This window comes from Scyliorhinus torazame, chromosome 11, assembly GCF_047496885.1.
Source record: "Scyliorhinus torazame isolate Kashiwa2021f chromosome 11, sScyTor2.1, whole genome shotgun sequence".
Taxonomy (NCBI): Eukaryota; Metazoa; Chordata; class Chondrichthyes; order Carcharhiniformes; family Scyliorhinidae; genus Scyliorhinus; species Scyliorhinus torazame.
The window spans coordinates 184,689,106-184,707,805 of record NC_092717.1 but is presented as its reverse complement, the minus strand read 5'-3'; the positions used below and the strand labels follow the sequence as shown (position 1 = coordinate 184,707,805).

General features: G+C 46.2%; 1 protein-coding gene across 1 annotated transcript in view; it reads right to left on the bottom strand.

Annotated features, from left to right (window-relative positions):
* Nucleotides 1-442: 442 nt before the first annotated feature.
* nradd (neurotrophin receptor associated death domain) overlaps nt 443-18,700 on the bottom strand; it is a 76,776-nt gene continuing 58,518 nt past the window's right edge. The window contains exons 3-7 of the mRNA XM_072468145.1: nt 17,700-17,832; nt 14,990-15,346; nt 12,623-12,794; nt 9,880-10,022; nt 443-9,421 (exon numbers count right to left, since the gene is read on the bottom strand). Coding sequence (XP_072324246.1) covers nt 9,114-9,421; nt 9,880-10,022; nt 12,623-12,794; nt 14,990-15,346; nt 17,700-17,832 — 1,113 coding nt within the window. The 3' untranslated portion in view covers nt 443-9,113. The remainder of the gene's footprint in view (nt 9,422-9,879; nt 10,023-12,622; nt 12,795-14,989; nt 15,347-17,699; nt 17,833-18,700) is intronic.

The following is an 18,700-nucleotide window of genomic DNA, read 5'->3' as shown; positions in this document are numbered from 1 at the left end:
CGTCAGGGATGGGGGTCCGTGCCTGGAGGAAAGGGGGAATCGTAATGTAATTGACTCTCAACTGCCCTTTGAGATGATTCGGCAAGCCCCTTATTCAGTCATTCAACCAGGAATGGGCAATAAATGCTGGCCTTGTCAATGAGGCCAATATTCCAAAAACCAAGTTTTAAAAATCAATGACTCTCAAGTCTGATCTGCCTCTCCCCGATAATGCATTTACTTTGCTATGACCAACCACAACCAACCAGCCTGCTACAACTAAGAATGGACACAAGTGCGGCAGCCAGTTAGTGCCTGTAGAACCCCACCTCAGAGACCGAGGGCAAAACTGGAGGGGGAAGTTTACACCCTCCTCTGTAGAGCAGTAAATGACATCAGCAGATTATTGAAAATCCTAGAATATCACAAAAGAAATAAACAGCCACAAACAAACTGCCGAGGGTGGAGTGTAATATTTCAAATGTTTATTTGGCATAACATAATGCAAGTGATTTTAAAGATATAAATTTGTCGGACACAATTAAACAACGACAGCACAACAAGATGACGGTCAAACTGTCTGCAACGACGCCAGAGCAGAAAATTCCACCCTTCATTACTTCACGTACAAGAGAAAGTTCCAGAAAAAAAGGCAGGAGCCAAAGATTGAAAGCTGACAATTCCTTCTCTTTCAAAATCTCTGGGATAATTGTACCCATTTTGTACTATATGTATTGGAAAAAAAAACTATAAAAACAATGATACATACATAGGTAATGATTTGCCTCAACAAACTGACATCAAGACAAGAAATTAGTAAATACTTCACAATACTGGACACTGACTGCCATTTTTGGTAATGTGGCAGCCATTTTGGATATTTTTCATTTTGTTGAACTGAACAAATGTTGTGCCCTCAAGCCGGGCAAACCAATGCTCAGCACTGTACAGTCATTTTGGCCAGAGGACCAGCATTAAACATGGGTTAGAAGTAAAGCTCCCTCTACTCCACTAATGTACACTCAATCTACCCATAGCACAAGCAGATTGAAGTTCCCTGAATGATGACCACAACATCACCCATGGTGAATGTCAACTATGAATTTCAAGCTCTACTTCCTGCACCAGCCATCTTCAGTGGTTTTTTTCTTCTTTTTTTTTTTTTTAATTTAGTGTACCCAATTCATTTTTTCCAATTAAGGGCAATTTAGCGTGGCCAATCCACCTAGCTTGCACATTTTTAGGTTGTGGGGGCGAAACTCACGCAAACACGGGGAGAATGTGCAAACTCCACAAGGACAGTGACCCAGAGACGGGATCGAACCTGGGACCTCGACGCCGTGAGGGAGCAGAGCTAACCCACTGCGCCACCGTGCTGCCCCTCAGTGGCTTTTTCTTGATGGTCTTTAACATTCTTACAGAACTGTCCCTTAAAAGATCTTGTAATCCTATTCCTTCCTCATGTCTGATGCATCGGTCATTAGCACCAATCTTTGGGCAGTTTTATGCTCTTTGTCCAATAGGAACAGGAATTAGAGACTTCATTCTACACAAGACCAAAGAAACAAACCCCTACTGCAGGCGAAGATTTCAATCTGGGCTTTGCACAAATACGAACACTTTACAAACAGCCTGCCACTCACAAACACGCCCCAATAAAGTTGTGTCTTCAGAGGTAGAGTGACGCATAAGAGTTTTTCTTGATTTGCTTTGCCGCAAATGTTCTGCCCTCCTCTCCTGAAGGTGCTAACCCTTGCTGGAGCATGTCCCACACAGGCAGCAACCCACCCCACCCACAAAACGAACCAAGTAACATGTATGAGTCTATCATAGTCTTGGCAAGGTTTTGTAACTTGGAGGGAGTGGTCACAGTCAATATCCACCTATGGTCATGGTTCTCAAACATCATGGATGTCAGACCACTTACAGGTGGGCAAAAGACCCTGCAAACTGCTTAACAGTTCTACCCCACTTGCTTTCACTTGACACTGCAAAATAACTTGATTAACGGGAAGAATGGCAGTGTTTTTGATGAGACACACGAGGTAATGTCCAGTTCCGCACTGAAGAGCCTCAGAATCATGACAGTCTCCATGTTCAGTCAGTTCCTCTTCTTTGTTTTCAGCCGCTCAAGTCCTGGAAGTCCAATCTCATGTTATACCAGTGTTTCCCAAACTTTGAGCTGTGGAATCACTAGTGACCTCCCAAGTGCATCAAGGAACCGAACCAACCCCATGCATTCTCAATGCCAAAGCCCCTTTTTAAAACTTGGGTCTTCGGCACTGAGGCAGCAGGGCTAACCACTGTACCAGTGTCCGAAGCCCCCTTTTAACCACAAAATAGAGAAAGGTGCACACACACACACACGCACAATGTAGGAATTTCAGATGTACTGTATGTATTTGGTGCAGTAAGGGTTGAAAGCCTGGCATAGTGCGTGACTGCTGCAGTCATGTTTTTAAAAATCCTGGTATGAAAGACAGCTAGGCTTTTGGAGCAAAAGATGCAATTAAAGCATTGTAAAAGTTTGGGCTAATTTACTTAGAGGGTTCCCTGTGAAGTAGTTAGAGACATGGGTACAGCTTAGTAAGATGATGTGGTTACAGGGAGAAGCCAGGGGGTGAAGCAGTCAGATTTTGAGGTTTTCAGTGTTAGCTTTTGGCTGGAAGGTGAGCCGAGACGGTTTCTGAAGAAATACAGCCAGAGATTCTGACTAGTTGTCAGGTTTCTTTCTTTCATGCAGTCTCAAAGGGTCTCTCATCCTCAAAGTATCCAAGACATCTTTATACAGCAAGTATTCCTGAGTGCTAACTGTATTTAAAAGTGGATTGGGACCGCAGATGGTTTTGTTGTTGGAATGGAAATAATGAGAGCAGTTAAGGGTCACTATGTCACTGTATTCTGAGCATTGTTTAAGGGCCAATTATCGGCTATTTTCTGGTGTGATGTTAAAGATATTTTAATATACCATATCCCTGTTTTGCATGAAATCACTCCTAGAATGAGGTATCCTTTCCTCAGGCCTACAACATTAAAATAAAATATTGGGGTTTCTGTACACTATCCTAGCCACTGAGGTTTGGTCCAGGATCGTAATAAAATTAGGGGCTCTTTAATTGGAATTTAAAACTATAATTCCTTGTTTGCCTTGGGATTATTGAACTTGGTGTGGCGAACGGGTGCCTTCTTCCAGGTGGCACAATTTAAATAGGGAGTGACTGGAAATGGCTCTTTCAGTGACTAAAACAAAAGGTGCAGTTGACTTTATCTCATGGAGACAATACATAGTTCAGCATTAAGTTTGCCAGAGATACAGCCTGAATCATTAGAATTAGCTGCAATTCAATTACAAATTAAACAATTAGATGCAGGAAAAAGAAAAAGGAGAGATTGGCAAATGAAGATAAGGAACGAGAGGGCAGAAAAGGAAAAAAAAAAAAAGGGCTTTTCAAAAGGAAATGGAAAGGAGGAAGCTCGAGGGGGAAAATGGAAAAATTGGCAAAGGAAGAAAGGGGTAAGGAAAAAGAGAGAAGAAAAGGAAAAAAGGGGTAAGGAAAAAGGGAGAAGAAAAGGAAAAAGAAATGGATAAGGAAAACGAGAAGAAAAGGAAAAAAGAATTTAGAATTTGAACTCTAGACTGATTGCAGAAATGGCAGATGATTTTAATTAGTTCGCAAATTAAGGTCTTGTTTTCGATATAAATTTCAATCATGAAGGATAGAAACTAGGGAAATGAGAAATTCACAGGTAGCCAAGGCAAAGGAGGTCTAGTTGGGGATATGAAGGAGTTTGCCTCAGGTTAAAAGGGAAACCTATGATAGTGGAAGAGTATCTCTTAAATGTTTTCATTGTAATAAAATTGGACACTTGAAGTTGCAGTGTTGGTGACTTAAGTACTGAGAAGACACTCGGTAAATCAAGATAAGCTAGTAGGGTTTATTCAAGTGGGGGAAAGAAAACATGGTTCCAGTGGAAGTGGTGGAAAGTGTACAACCTGCTCAGATGTTGGTGGATAAGCAGGTGCCAGACCTTTTTTAAATATTTTATTTGTGAGGAAGGTTTACTCATGTGTGCAACTTGTAGTAGGATAAGGAGATCAAGATCTTAAGGGATACAGGAGGAAGTCAATTTTTAATGGAGAGAAATGAGACATGTAGTTCGTAAGGAGCATTGCCAGAAAAGGTGTAATATGTGGAATTAATGGTGAGAGAATTAGTCTGCCACTGTAAGGTAAGGTAGAGAGTCCAATGTAAAGTAGTGGTTGGAGTGATAGAAAAATGACCTTTTTCAGGGATACAATTTATCCTAGGTGATGATATTACTGGATCACAAGTGGGAGTGATCCCTATTGTGGTTGAAAATCCGTTGGAAAGTCAGACAATTGACGTGTTGCAAGAAGCATAGCCTCGGGCATTTCCGGATTGTGTGGTGACAAGATCACAAAGCCACAGGTTCAGTTATCAGAAACAATGTTTGTACAGATGGTGGATGAAATGGATATCTTTAGTTCTAGAAATTTGGTACAATTACAGCACAAAGATTTGGAGATAATAATATTATTTATTAGTGTCACAAGTAGGCTTACATGAGCACTGCAATGAAGTTACTATGAAAATCCCCTAGTCAGGGACGGCAGTGGTTAGCACTGCTGCCTCACGGCATCGAGGACCCAGGTTCGATCCCAGCCCTGAGTCACTGTCCGTATGGAGTTTGCACATTCTCCCTGTGTTTGCGTGGGTCTCACCTCCACAACCCAAAGATGTGCAGGGTAGGTTGATTGACCACACTAAACTGCCCCTTAATTGGAAAAAAAAAGGAATTTGGTACTCAATTTATTTTTTTAAAAACAGAAAAAGAAAATCCCCTAGTCGCCACACGCCAGCACCTGTTCGGGTACACTTGAGGGAGAATTCAGAAAGTTCAATTTGCCTAACAAGCACATCTTTTGTGACTTGTGGGAGGAAACCGGAGCACCCGAAGCCCACAGACACAGGGAAAACGTGCAGACTCCACACAGACAGTGACCCAAGCCAGGAATCGAACCCAGGTACCTGGCACTATGAAGCAACAGTGCTAACCATAAAGTAGTTGTATCAGAAAACATTTACAGGAATAGAATCCGAGTGTATACCAGAGTGTTATTACATTAGAAATAATGTATTGAGAAAATGGAGACCGTTGCATATTCAGGCAGATGAGAAGTGGGCAGAAGTTCATCAAGTATTGCGGGTGGGTTATAGAAAGGAGGTTTTGGGTGTAGTGCATGAGGTTCCAATAGGGGGTCACGTAAGAGTAAGGAAAACTCGGCAAAAATACAGTAGGTAGCACGGTTGCTTCATAGCTCCATGGTCTCAGGTTAGATTCCTGGCTTAGGTCACTGTCTGTGCGGAGTCTACGCGTTCTCACTGTGTCCGTGTGGGTTTCCTCCGGGTGCTCCGGTTTCCTCCCACAAGTCCTGAAAGACATGCTGTTAGGTGAATTGGACATTCTGAATTCTCTCGGTGTACCCGAACAGGCGCCTGAATGTGACGACCAGGGTCTTTTCACAGTAACTTCATTGCAGTGTAAGCCTACTTGTGACAATAAAGATTATTATTATTAGAAGGAAAAGAGGAGGAGGTGGTGGTGTTAGCTGTTGCAACTCAGAGGAGAGATAAATCTAGATGATTCTGAATTTGGTATTCTTCAAAGGTGGGACTCATCCCACTCTCCCGGGCGGGGAGAGTGCAGACGATCAAGATGAACATACTGCCGAGGTTCCTCTTCCTGTTTAGATCCGTACCGACCTTCATCCCCAAGGCCTTTTTCCAAAATGTAGGCAGTATAATCATGGCGTTTGTATGGGGGGGTAAGAACCCGAGAATTCCCAAACCGACACTGCAAAGAAGGAAAATCAAAGGGGGTTTGTGGCTTTACCAAACCTACAATACTACCACTGGGCAGCAACACAGAAAGAGTGAGGGGATGGGTACAAGAACCCGGCACGGACTGGGTACAAATGGAGGAGGCCTCCGTAAAGGAACGACCCTCCAGGCCCTGGCTACAGCACTCCTATCCCCTAAACAAGATACACAATGACCCCAGTGGAAGCGGCCAGGCTGAGAACATGGAACCAGCTGAGACAACATTTCAGGCTAACTAAAATGTCCCCCATCTGCGGCAATCAGATTCCCCCCCAGCCATGCTCGATACCACCTTCAAAAGATGGAGGCAGGACGGGGCACACCGACGGTCGCGGAATTTTAAGCAGGGCATAGATTGGGGACACTGGACGAAGAAGTGGAAACTAGCAAAAGAACAGGAAATGAGGCACCTCCAAATCGAGCACTTCCTATGCAAAGGGACAGTAGGGTACCCCGGAGCCCCAGAAACCACATTACTGGAGTACCTGATAGGCACAAGCGACAAGAAGTGGGGGCTATGTGGGAAAATATACGGACAGTTGCTGGACAAAGTGCAAACACCACTGGACAAGACCAGACAAAAATGGGAGGACGAACTAGGGATGGAGGTAGGGTGGGGACTCTGGAGCGAAACATTGAGCAGGGCTAACTCCATCTCCTCCTGCGCAAGGCTCAGCGTAATGCAGCTCAAAGTGGTGTACAGAGTGCACCTGATCAGAACCCGAATGAGCAGGTTCTTCTCGGAGGTGGAGGATAAATGTGAATGGTGCCAGAGGGGCCCGGCCAACCACACCCACATGTTCTGGGCTTGTCCCAAACTTGCTGGGTACAGCTTTCTCCGAGGCAATGTCCAAGGTTGTGGGGTGAGGGTGAAGCAATGCCCAATAGTGGCACTCTTCTGGCTATCGGAGCAGCCAAAACTACACAAGGGGAAGGGGGCTAACGCCCTTGCCTTCGCGTCCTTAATCGCATGCCGGAGAATCCTGCTCGGCTGGCAATCAGCAGCACCACCCACAGCTGCAGACTGGCTTGCTGACCTCGGAATTTCTCCACCTGGAGAAGATTAAATATGCCATCCGAAGGTTGGAGGAAAGCTTCCTGGATACTTGGGGGCAGCTTGTCGGCCTGTTCCAAAACCTGTTCGAGGCCAGCAATGAGTAGTAAGTTAAGAATAAAAAAACAAGGGGCAATTTAGCGTGGCCAATCCACCTACCCAGCACATCTTTGGGTTGTGGGGGTGAGACTCACACAGACATGGGGAAAATGTGAAAACTCCTCACACACAGAAACCCAGGGCCGGGATAGTCCTCGGTGCAGAGAGCCGGAGTACTAACCACTGTGCCGCCCCAAAATGAGTGCCCTTCCTCGTTCTCTCGTATTGCCTTGACCACTGCATTGTCAGTTTGCACGGTGCATTTTGGACCAGCCTGAAGATCCCCTCATGGAGGACCTTCATGGATTGCTCGAGAACCAAATCAAGGGTATTAGGCAGCAGTGAGGGACTAAACACTAGCTGATTTATTCCATTCTTTAAACCATAGGTGGGCAGGTGGCAAACATAGCTCCTTTGACTTGGATCAGTTAACAGAGCATTGATTTGTGATTCACTTGGTAAGGACACTTAGCGGAGTCTGCAAGGGAACATTTCAATATTTGAAAATGGAGTTGTAATCAAAGAGAAAAATCTCTCATACATAAAATAATCACAAAGGTGCAAATAGCTCTTGTTCAATGTGACCAAACCTACTATTATGGGCAGCATGCCAGCTCAGTGGTTAGCACTGCTTCCTCACGGCGCCGAGGTCCCAGGTTTGATCCCGGCTCTGGATCACTGTCCGTGTGGAATTTGCACATTCTCCCCGTGTTTGCGTGGGTTTCACCCCCACAACCCAAAAGATGTACAGGGTAGGTGGATTGGCCACGCCAAATTGCCTTTTAATTGGAAAAATTAATTGGGTACTCTAAATTGCTTTTTTAAAAACTATTATGATTTCTTCTAGCTTTACCAAGCCATTTTATGGGCAGCCATTTTGCAGAGAACCACAGCAGCGGGCAGCCATTTTTAGTGCAAAGCACCCGAATTATACAAGTCTGATTTACAAGTTAGCAAAAGCAGCAGGGAGTCCCCATGTGTACAAGGGGTGTGACCAGCTGGACTGCTAATCCAGAGGTCCACAAGTCTGAATCCAGTTTGCTAGTGAGGAGAACCAAACCAGAATGACTTCCTGTAGTTCAGCCTCTTCCTCCTATTCTCACACTAAAAAAAATGTCTTTCCCTATTGCGAAGAGACACACACCTGTTCCCCACTGGAAAGTGTGCGTGCCAGTCTTGGTTGATCCAGGGAGAAAACTGGTTCAAGTGTGATGCTTCTCCAAGCTAAGAGTTTTTCAACATTTGCTATCCCCAAATAAAGAAGTCACTGAAGCAAAGTAGTGGAGAGGAGGAAGCAAAAGGATTTTAAAAAAATAAAATAAACAGGATATGGGTGTCACTAGCATTTATTGCCCAGCCCTAACTGCCCTCAAGAAGATGGCACGGAGACACCTTCTTAAATACTACTGACTGGCATTGCTTCAGAGGGTAATGGAGAATCAAGCAGGTTGGTGTTTGTCTGGAGACACGGGTAGACGTGGCCAGGAAAGAGGTCAAACTGTCTTCCCTAAAGGACATTGGTGAACCGGATGGGACTTTACAACAGTTATGTAGGTTTCAGGTTCTCCCGTTCCTAATGCTAGATTTTTATTCCAAGTTAATCAAATTTAAAATTCCCTAGCTGCCATGGTGCGTTCAGTCTCTGGATCACTAGTGCAGTAACATTATCACTTTTGTTTTTTAAAAAACACAATCCAGAGGAAAGAGTCGGCACCTACGAGGGGAGGGAGTGAGCAAACGGAGCAGGTGGTTGTGTCTGTGCAATCCTGCACATGACAGGAGATACTTAAAAAATAAAAAATAAATCAAGAAAGAAAAACCTCTCACACATCTCAAAGTATTGTCAGATGTGGGCCAAAGGCAAGACTTCATCCACTGATAATTTCCATTCACAATTCCCAGACAGTCAACAGATTGCCTCACAATGTATCCTAGTTACAGTCAAGGAGTTTTGCTCTTTTAAATAAGTTTAAAAAAATACTTGGCCACACTTTCAAGTCTGGGTGAATGTCTTCTGCCTGTGAGCAAGTCAAAATCTTCAATGTGTTAAAGGCTTACGGTGGAAGCTGTTCTTGGTGTCACACCAGAGAGGTCACGGCTGGCTCCAACTTTAGACACTCTGTGACATCATCCCTCTCCATCCTCCCCAAGGCCTTGCAAAGCACGTCCAAATTTCCACCATCCCTCATCGACCAATCAGACAGCAGTGTGTGAGCCGAATCCTCTCCACGGCCAATGGTGGCCACTCGCTCCTCGTCGTAGCCCAGGTGGTGTGCCAGGCTGCGCCAATCAGCGCGGTTGCCAGCCTGGTTGCCGAGCAGCTGCTCTATCTCTTCCCGTTTCTGCAGTGGGAGCTTGCTGTAAAGGGATGGGTTGGCACGAACAACTGAGGGGTTAGGAAGAAAACAGATCACGTTAGGCAATTAATGGTCAACACTGGAACCGGAATATTGTGCTAACCGATGTCATACACTGACTAGACTGAAGATCAGGCACCTAGGATTGAATTACAGGCTGAAATCCGATTGAGAAATTTGGGTGTTTGTAGGGGGAAAACAGCAAAGTGAATTACAGGCTGCAGTTACATTTCTGATTACTTCCAGGAATGCCCTCCCCAACAGCAGAACCCAAGAAAGCAGGGAAATAGTCCGACTGCTGGCTCCCAACACAACTACTTCAGGTCCACCCAGGAATAAAGCCACCCAACTCCCCATATTTGTTGTGAAAATAGTCAGCCTTAGTAGTGACGCTTCTGCAGTCCTGCATGCACCCCCCCCCCCCCACCCACCCCAATCAGCAGTTGAGATAATGAAACAATAATGTCCAATGCCAGAGCAGTCATACTTTTACTGAGTTGGGGTTCATGTAGGCTGTGGGTGTCGACAAACACCCCGCTGTCGCTGTGCAGCTTCTCGCCCTCGGGTCCTGCATCAAGCTCATTAGCTCGTGCCTTCGCCAACTGTTTCTTCTGCTTACACGTGTTCCAGCTGTAGGAAGAAAGAGAGAGTGTAAGGGTGAGACAAAGTGACATTGAGCAGAGACAGCAAGAGTGGGTTCGCTCTAAACAGTTTTGCTGTTGGGAGAAGTTTAACCTAGTTCGGCAGCAGGAGGGGGCACAGAGCGTTAGTACAATAGGGACACAGCATATTATAGGAAAGGAAACAAGACAAGAGGTAGTTCGGCCATGTTGATTTCCATGGGAGTAAGGCAAGGCCGGATGGCCTCTACTATAATGCTAGGAGTATTATAGGCCAGACTGATGAGTTAAGGGCGTGGATTGACACCTGGAATTGTGATATCATCGCCATCACACAGACATGGTCATGGGAGGGCAGGACTGGGGAGGGTGTGAAAGAGGTGGTGGTTTTGCATTATTAAGGAGCCAGTTACTGTAGTAAGGTGGGACGATATCTTGGACGGGTCTCCAAATGAGGCTTTGTGGGTTGGGCGCAGGAATAACAAGTGGGAAGTCACGTTGCCGGGGCCAGCAGGCAATAGAGGAGCAGATATGTAGACAAATAATAAGGTAATTAGATTAGGAGATTTCAACTTCCCCGACATTAATTGGGATAGTCATAGCGTAAAGGGTTTAGAGGGGGTGGGTTTCTTGAAATGTATTCACGATAGCTTTTGATGTCAATATGTAGACGATTCAATGCTGCCTCACGGCACTGAGGTCCCAGGTTCGATCCCGGCTCTGGGTCACTGTCCGTGTGGAGTTTGCACATTCTCCCAGTGTTTGCGTAGATTTTGCCCCCACAACCCAAAGATGTGCAGAGTAGGTGGATTGGCCACGCTAAATTGCCCCTTAATTGGGAAAAAAAAAAAATGAATTGGGCCCTCTAAATTTAAATTTTAAAAATATGTAGACGGTTCAACAAGGAACGGAGCAGTACTGGATTTAATTCTGGGGAATCAAGCTGGACAGATGTTCAAGGTGGCAGTGGGGGAGCATTTTAGTGATAGCGATCACAACACTGGATGATTTAAGTTTGTTATGGAAAGAGAAATAAATGATCTGCAAAAACTGTTTTGGATCGGGGGAAAGCAGATTTTATGAGAATAAGGCAGGATTTGGCCAAAGTAGACTGGGAACAGCTTCTTGTGGGAAAATCTATGGCAGAGCAGTGGAGGGCATTCAAAAAGGAAATGGGGGAGTACAGGCCCAACATCTTTAGGGTGAAATGTAGAAACAACAAACCCAGAGAACCCTGGATGTCTAGAAATATTCAGGACAGGATAAGAAAAAGAAAAGAGAGACTTTTAGCAGGTACAAAGGGAACAAATCAGCAGAGGCCTAAGTGAAGTATAGAAAGTGCAAGGGGGAACTTAAGCAATTAGGAGAGCAAAGAGAGGGCATGGAAAAGCACTGGCAAGTAGGATTAGGGAGTATCCAAAGACATTCTATAAGTATACTATGGGGAAAGAGGATAACCAGGCATAGAGTTGGGCCTATTAGGGACCAAGGAGGCAATCTGTGCATGGAGCCGGAAGACATTGGTAGGGTGTTAAACAAGTACTTTACTTCTCCCTCCAATCCCCCCCCCCCCCCGGCGTGCCCAGTCCCTTGGAGCGGGGGGGGGGGGGTGAGGAGGAGAAGGGAGGAAAGAAGGGAGAGAGGGGGGGGGGGGAAGAAGGGAGAGAGAAGGGGAGAAAGAAGGGAGAGGGGGGGGGGGGGGGGAAAGAAGGGAGAGAGAAGGGGAGAAAGAAGGGAGAGAGGAGGGGGGGGGGGGAGAACGGAGAGAGGAGAGGGGAGAAGAAGGGAGAGAGGAGGGGGGGGAAGAAGGGAGAGAGGAGGGGAGGAAGAAGGGAGAGAGGATGGAGCAGTTGAAATGTGAAAGAGAGCAGGGTTTGTAACAGGAGACTAATGGTGGCACAGTGGTTAGCACTGCTGCCTCACAGCACCATGGACCTGGGATCAATTCTGGCTTTGGGCGACTGTCTTGTGTAGAGTTTACACTTTTTCCCAGTGTCCGCGTGGGTTTCCTCCGGGTGCTCTGGTTTCCTCCCACAGTCCAAAGAGGTGGTTAGGTGGGTTCGCCACGCTAAATTCCCCCTTAGTGTCCAAAGATGTGCAGGTTAGGAGGAGTTACAGGGCAGGGAGTAGGCCCAGATAGGGTACTCTTTCAGGGTGTTAATACAGACATGATGGGCCGAATGGCCTTCTGCATTGTAGAAATTGTATGGTTCCATAGGGGGACATGACAGGGGTTGAGAGCCACAGGCAGTGAACACAGTCAATGATCAGGCCCAATCAAGCAGACAGCAAGAAATGTTTCATTTATTAATGAAACTTTTTACTACCCATTCTTTTCCCCATCTCTTTTTTCTTCTCCTCCCCAACCTGCAATTCCTCCAACAAAAAAAAAAAAAAAAAGAGTCCCAGTTGACGGAGTGCAGTAATTCAGAACAGACCAGGGATTAAATCTGAGGCTTTCTGCAGCTAGACCTTACATTCAGTAGTGACTACTTCTCCTTTTCGGAGGAAGATGAAGCAAAATAACACAATATGACGAGCAACTTGTCTTTTTAATATGAAGAGCAATTTGTTTTTTTTTATATAAAGTTACTGGTATGGAAAATTCACCATTTCACAGTGACATAGATTACAAGTCCCATGATGACTGCTGCAAGGATTGAGCAGTAAACTGGAATGATGTTCTTCCCCGTGTCGTAGGCAGTGAAGTTGACAGTACTAGACTCTGAGTCCACTCTTACTGGCTCGACCTGTGGTCCCTTCAGCAGCGATGAGTTTTTGTCTAAACAGGGAGGCGAGAGGGAACGAAAAACCACATTTTAATTCCATTGTTTATCCAAGTCACTGCAACCAATTCTAAAGAGGTGGCAGGGTAGAAAAAGAAAACATACAGGATGCTAGAACTGAAACAAGAACATGGATTTCTTTATCAGAAGCAAGGCTAAGATTAAAATCAGTGGGAAGGCAAGTGATGAGGATGACACAGAGTCTACAGAGGGATATTGACAGGTTAGGAGTGGGCAAAAAGCTGCTAGGTGGAAAACAAATGTAGAAAAATGTGAAATTAGGCACTTTGGTAGGCAGAATAAAGGAGCGGAATACACGGTAGCACAATTGCTTCATAGCGGCAGGGTCCCAGGTTCGATACCTGGCTTGGGTCACTGTCTGTGCAGAGTCTGCACGTTCTCCCCATGTCTGCGTTGGTTTCCTTCCAAAAGACGTGTTGTTAGGTAATTTGGACGTTCTGAATTTTCCCTCTGTATACCCGAACAGGCGCCAGAATATGGCAACTAGGGGCTTTTTACAGTGACTTCATTGCAGTGTTAATGTAAACCTACTTATAACAGTAAAGATTATTATTTAAATGGAGAAAACGGCAGCACAGACCGATTTCAGGTCCTCGTGCACAAATCACAAAAAAAATTAACCTGCAAGTTCGGCAGGTAATTAGGAAGGCAAATGGGAATGTTGGCCTTAATTTCAAAGGGAATGGAATGTAAAAATAGGGATCTCCTGCTAGAACTGTACAGGGCACTAGTTAGACCACACCTGTACTGTGAACAGTTTTGGTCCCTCATCTAAGGAAAGATAAACTGGCATCGGAGGCAGTCCAGAGAAGGTTCACTAGGTTGATTCTGGGTATGGATGGATTTTCTTATGAGGGGAGGTTGTGTAGGTTGAGCCTCTATTCATTGGAGTTCAGAAGAATGAGAGGCGACCTTATTGAGACATATAAAGGGGCCGCCAATTCTCCGGCCTGGATGAGCCGAGCGGCCGCGCCGATACGACATAGTCCCGCCGCCGGCGCCGTTCACCCCTGGGTCTGGCCCGCGATCGGGGCCCACCGATCGGCAGGCGGGCCGGCCTCTCCCCCCCCCCCCCCCACCCGCCCCCCCCCCCCCCCCCGGGCTGACTTTCTGGCGCGCCGGCCCCTGAACACCGACGGCATCTTGAGTCGGGGCCGGCGCGCTAAAGAAGTCTCCCGCGCATGCGCAGGTTGGCGCGGCCCAACTGCGCATGCGCGGGTTGGCGCGGCGTCCATTTGGCTCCACGAAAGGAGGCTGGAGCAGCGTGAACCGTTCCAGCGCCGTGCTGGCCCCCTGTGGGGGACAGAATCGGTCACGCCCAGGCCTGGTTCGCTCCATCGTGGAACGCGGCGGCGTTCACGACAGCGTGAACACTTGGGCTCCATATTGGAGAATCGCCCCCAAGATGCTCAGGGGGCTTGACAGGGTAGATGCTGAGAGTAGTTTCTCCTTGTGGAAGAGTCTGGGACCAGAGGACATAATCAAGCAAGGGGTCGCCCATTCAAGGCAGAGATGAGGAGGAATTTCTTCTTAGGATAGTGAATCTGTGGAATTTGTTATGGCAGAGAGCTGTAGAGGTTGGGACCTTTAAGCATGTTCAAGGCTAAGATAGACACATTTTCAATCAGTAAGGGAATCAAGGGTTACGGATATAAGGCGGGAAAGTGGAGTTGATGATTATATCAGGTCAGCCATGATCTCATTGAATGGCAACGCAGACTCGATGGGCCGAATGGCCTACTTCTGTTCCTCCGTTTTATGGTCATATCATCATTTAAAAGGGAACCAGGAACCACATTAAATATATATGTGGGAAATGGGATTAGTCTAGATTAATTGGTTTGTGAGTTGAGAAGTTATGATCAGGAAATACTGCACAAGCTCGGGCTCTTTTGCCTGAAATCAAAGAAATGCCAAAACAATGAAATGATACAAGGGCTTCGGAGCGTCAAATTGTGAGGACTCATTCCCTACTCTGAAATGTCACAATTCTCCCTCGTTCTTTGCACCTGAGCAGGTGGACTGCACTGTGGGCAGTGGCCGCATACTGGAATTTCTCTCTATGTTGGGAAAGACATATATGGGAGTTTCCCCAGGGAGCAGCCTAGCAAAACTTTCAGGTTGAAATACAAAAGGAAAGATAAATCAGAATGTAAAGAGCAGGTCTTACTCAGGCAGACCGTGTCTGAAGTCGCTTGGCACTCTTGCAACACAAAATGATCCTCGCCACAGATGCGACACGCCACACACGGTTGCAAGCTGTTCGCCTTCTCAGAGAAGTAGTTGCTGGGGCATGGCTGGCAATTGGTGTCTTGGTCCCCAAGGCATTCCACCACCACCCCAAAGCCCTGCAGGCAGGTGGTGCACAGCACACACCTGTTGCTGCCGGACTGCAAGTAGTAACCTTCCACGCATTGGCATTGGGTGTCATTCTTGGCCTGGCATGGGTGCAAAACCTTCATCTTGTCAGGGCAGCTTGAGCACAGTTGGCAGCGGCTGAGGGTGGCACTGGTTGAGAAGGTCACACCTGCAACAAAACAAAAAGGTAGTGAGGAAATGGAACTAGTACAATTTGGGCGGGTCTCCGGTTTAATCCCCATCCCCACACCAACTCATGCAGTTAAAAAAATGAAATGAATATTGCTTATTGTCACGAGTAGGCTTCAATGAAGTTACTGTGAAAAGCCCCTAGTCACCACATTCCGGCACCTGTTCAGGAAGGCTGGTACGGGAATTGAACCGTGCTGCTGGCCTGCGTTGGTCTGCTTTAAAAGCCAGCGATTTAGCCCAGTGAGCTAAACCAGCCTCAGAAAGAACATAATAACTAGGAGCAAGAGAAGGCAATTCAGCCCCTCAAGAGTGCTCTGCCATTCAATATAACCATGGCTGATAACATCTCGGCCTCAATTCCACTTTCCTATCCATTCTCCATAACTCTCAATCCATTACTCATCATTGTCTCAGCATCCACCGCACGCTGAGGTAGTGAATTCCACAGATTCACGACCCTTCAGGAAGCAATTTCTCCTCATCTCGGTTTTAAATCTGCTACCCCTTATCCTAAAACCATGACCTCTCGTTCTAGGTTGCCCCACAAGAGAAAAATCCGCTCTACGTCTACTTTTGTCAATACCTTTGATCCTCAAATATACCTCAATTAGGTCCAAACTCAAGAGTATAGGCCTAAACTGCTCAATCTCTCTTCACAAGATAAAGCCCTCATCTCTGGAACCAATCAAGGGAAACTCCTCTGACTGTCTCTATGTAACTACATCCCTCCTCAAATAAGGGGACCAAACTGTACACAAGTTCTTGCATTTACATAAATTTCAACCTCAAAACCCTCTAAAACACTGCTGCTAGTATGTGTTGTCACTATTTGTAATGTAGGGAAATCTGGCAGCTAATCTGCTCACAGAAAAATCCTAAACGATTAAATGGAGTAAAATGACCAGATAATCTGGTGGATAATTAACAGACAGAAGCCTGGAAGATCTCATCTGCTCTTTCATAGAAACATACATAGAAAATAGAAGCAGGAGGTGGCCATTTGGCCCTTCGAGCCTGTTCCATCTTTGTTATAACCATGGCTGATCATCCAAGTTCAATGCCCTGATCCCACCTTCCCCCGGATTCCTTGAGCCCCAAGAGCTATATCTAATTCTTTCTAACCAATTTAGTCTCTCCTCATGACAGTACTGCCATCACCAGGAATAAACCTGATAAACCTTCACTCACACCCCCCCCCCCCTCCATCTAATAGCAAGAACATATTACAGAAAGGATATTATTAAACTAGAAAGAGTGCAGAAAAGATTTACTAGGATGTTACCGGGACTTGATGGTTCGAGTTATAAGGAGAGGCTGGATAGACTGGGACTTTTTTCCCTGGAGCGTAGGAGGCTTAGGGGTGATCTTATAGAGGTCTATAAAATAATGAGGGGCATAGACAAGGTAGATAGTCAACATCTTTTCCCAAAGGTAGGGGAGTCTAAAACTAGAGGGCATAGGTTTAAGGTGAGAGGGGAGAGATTCAGAAGGGCCCAGAGGGGCAATTTCTTCACTCAGAGGGTAGTGAGTGCTTGGAATGTGCTGCCAGAGGTAGTAGTAGAGGCGGGTACAATTGTGTCTTTTAAAAAGCATTTAGATAGTTACATGGGTAAGATGGGTATAGAGGGTTATGGGCCAAGTGCGGGCAACTGAGACTAGCTTAATGGTTAAAAACTGGGCGGCATGGGCTGGTTGGGCCGAAGGGCCTGTTTCCATGCTGTAAACTTCTATGATTCTATGATTCTATCCTTCCTCAAATAAGGACACCAAAACTGTACACAATACTCCAGGTGTGGCCTCACCAATGCCTTGCACAATTGCAGCAAAACATCTCTAATCCTACACTAAATCATCTCGCTATGAAGGCCAACATACCATTTGCCTTCTTACTGTCTGCTGCCCCTGCATGCTTACTCTTCTTTCAAGTGGTATCACTGCATCATTTGCAACTACCCAAAGAAGCAGATGTTGCCTCTCATCCAAAGGACACCTCCAGCAGTGCAGCAGGTCCTCGGCACTTGCCAATCCAGATTATATGCTCAAGGCTCCACAGTGGGGCTTGTGCCAACCATATGCAGATTCAGATGGGATTATGCCACCATAGAGCCACAGCTGACACAAGAAAGAGATGATTTCAACAGGAGGAGACAGGAAGATGAGTGCAAGCGAGATGATTTGAGTGTAGGATTAGAGATGTATTGCTGCAATTGTGCAAGGAATGATACATCCGAGGTGAATAATTTGGGGAGGCTGGGGGTGAAGATAGAAGTTTATGTTACCTTGAGAGATTGCAGACCTTGAGAGATTGCAAACATGCTCGAGGCACTTACCTTGCTCACAAGGCTGACATAGGGTGTTGGTGACGCTGCACTCTTTAACGACACCCTGACCTATAGGGCAGAGGTCACAGCACTCATTCTGCAGTGTAAATTGGCCACTCGGGCAGACTTCTTCCGCCAGCACCTGGGGATCAAGAAATGAAGATTAAACAAGACATTCCAGCAAGGGCAGGGGTGCTTCCAGTCCATCTCCAGAGGATGCTAATGTCCACACCCAAGGAGCCATCATTCAAGTGTGAGCCTCGATGGCAAGTGCCCGCATTCAGCAGTGGAGGACATCATGCCCACTCTACAGGACATCATGGTAACCATGTCCAAGTAAATCCTTCCAGCAATGAAGAGCCTGCTCCAATTCTCCTGATCAGCATTATTAGGTGGCAGTGCCAATGTGAGCATGGCACTGCTTTTTTAATTACATTTTTTAATAAACTCAAGCGTACCCAATTATTTGTTTCCAATTAAGGGGCAATGTAGCGTGGCCAATTCACCTACAAGACACATCTTTAGGTTGTGGGGGTGAGACCCACGCAGACACAGGTAGAATGTACAAACTCCACATGGACAGTGACCTGGGCCAGGATCGAGTCTGGGTCCTCGGCGTCATGAGGCAGCAGTGCTAACCACTGTGCCCCCCCCCCCCCGCCTCCAAACTCCCTATGATTAAACAGTCTGCTCACATAAAGAATGGCTACAGTAGAAAGATACCCCATGAGAGACGAGTGAAGGGAAAATTGGCATAGAAATGAACCGAAGCACTTACCAACATCGAGAAATTCTCTATTCCCCCATCTCCCCAGTACTCCACTGGAGTTGTACTGGGGAAGAATGTTGGTCAAGTGCAGAACAAAAAAGCATTCAGAATGGGGTAGATGAACTGAACAAGTGAAGGCCTATTCTCACTCATCCGACAGGCACTCCCATCATGCACTCTGTTGTTATCCTCCTTCCATTGCCTCGGTCAACAAACAATTTAGAACAACGGGAAACATTGA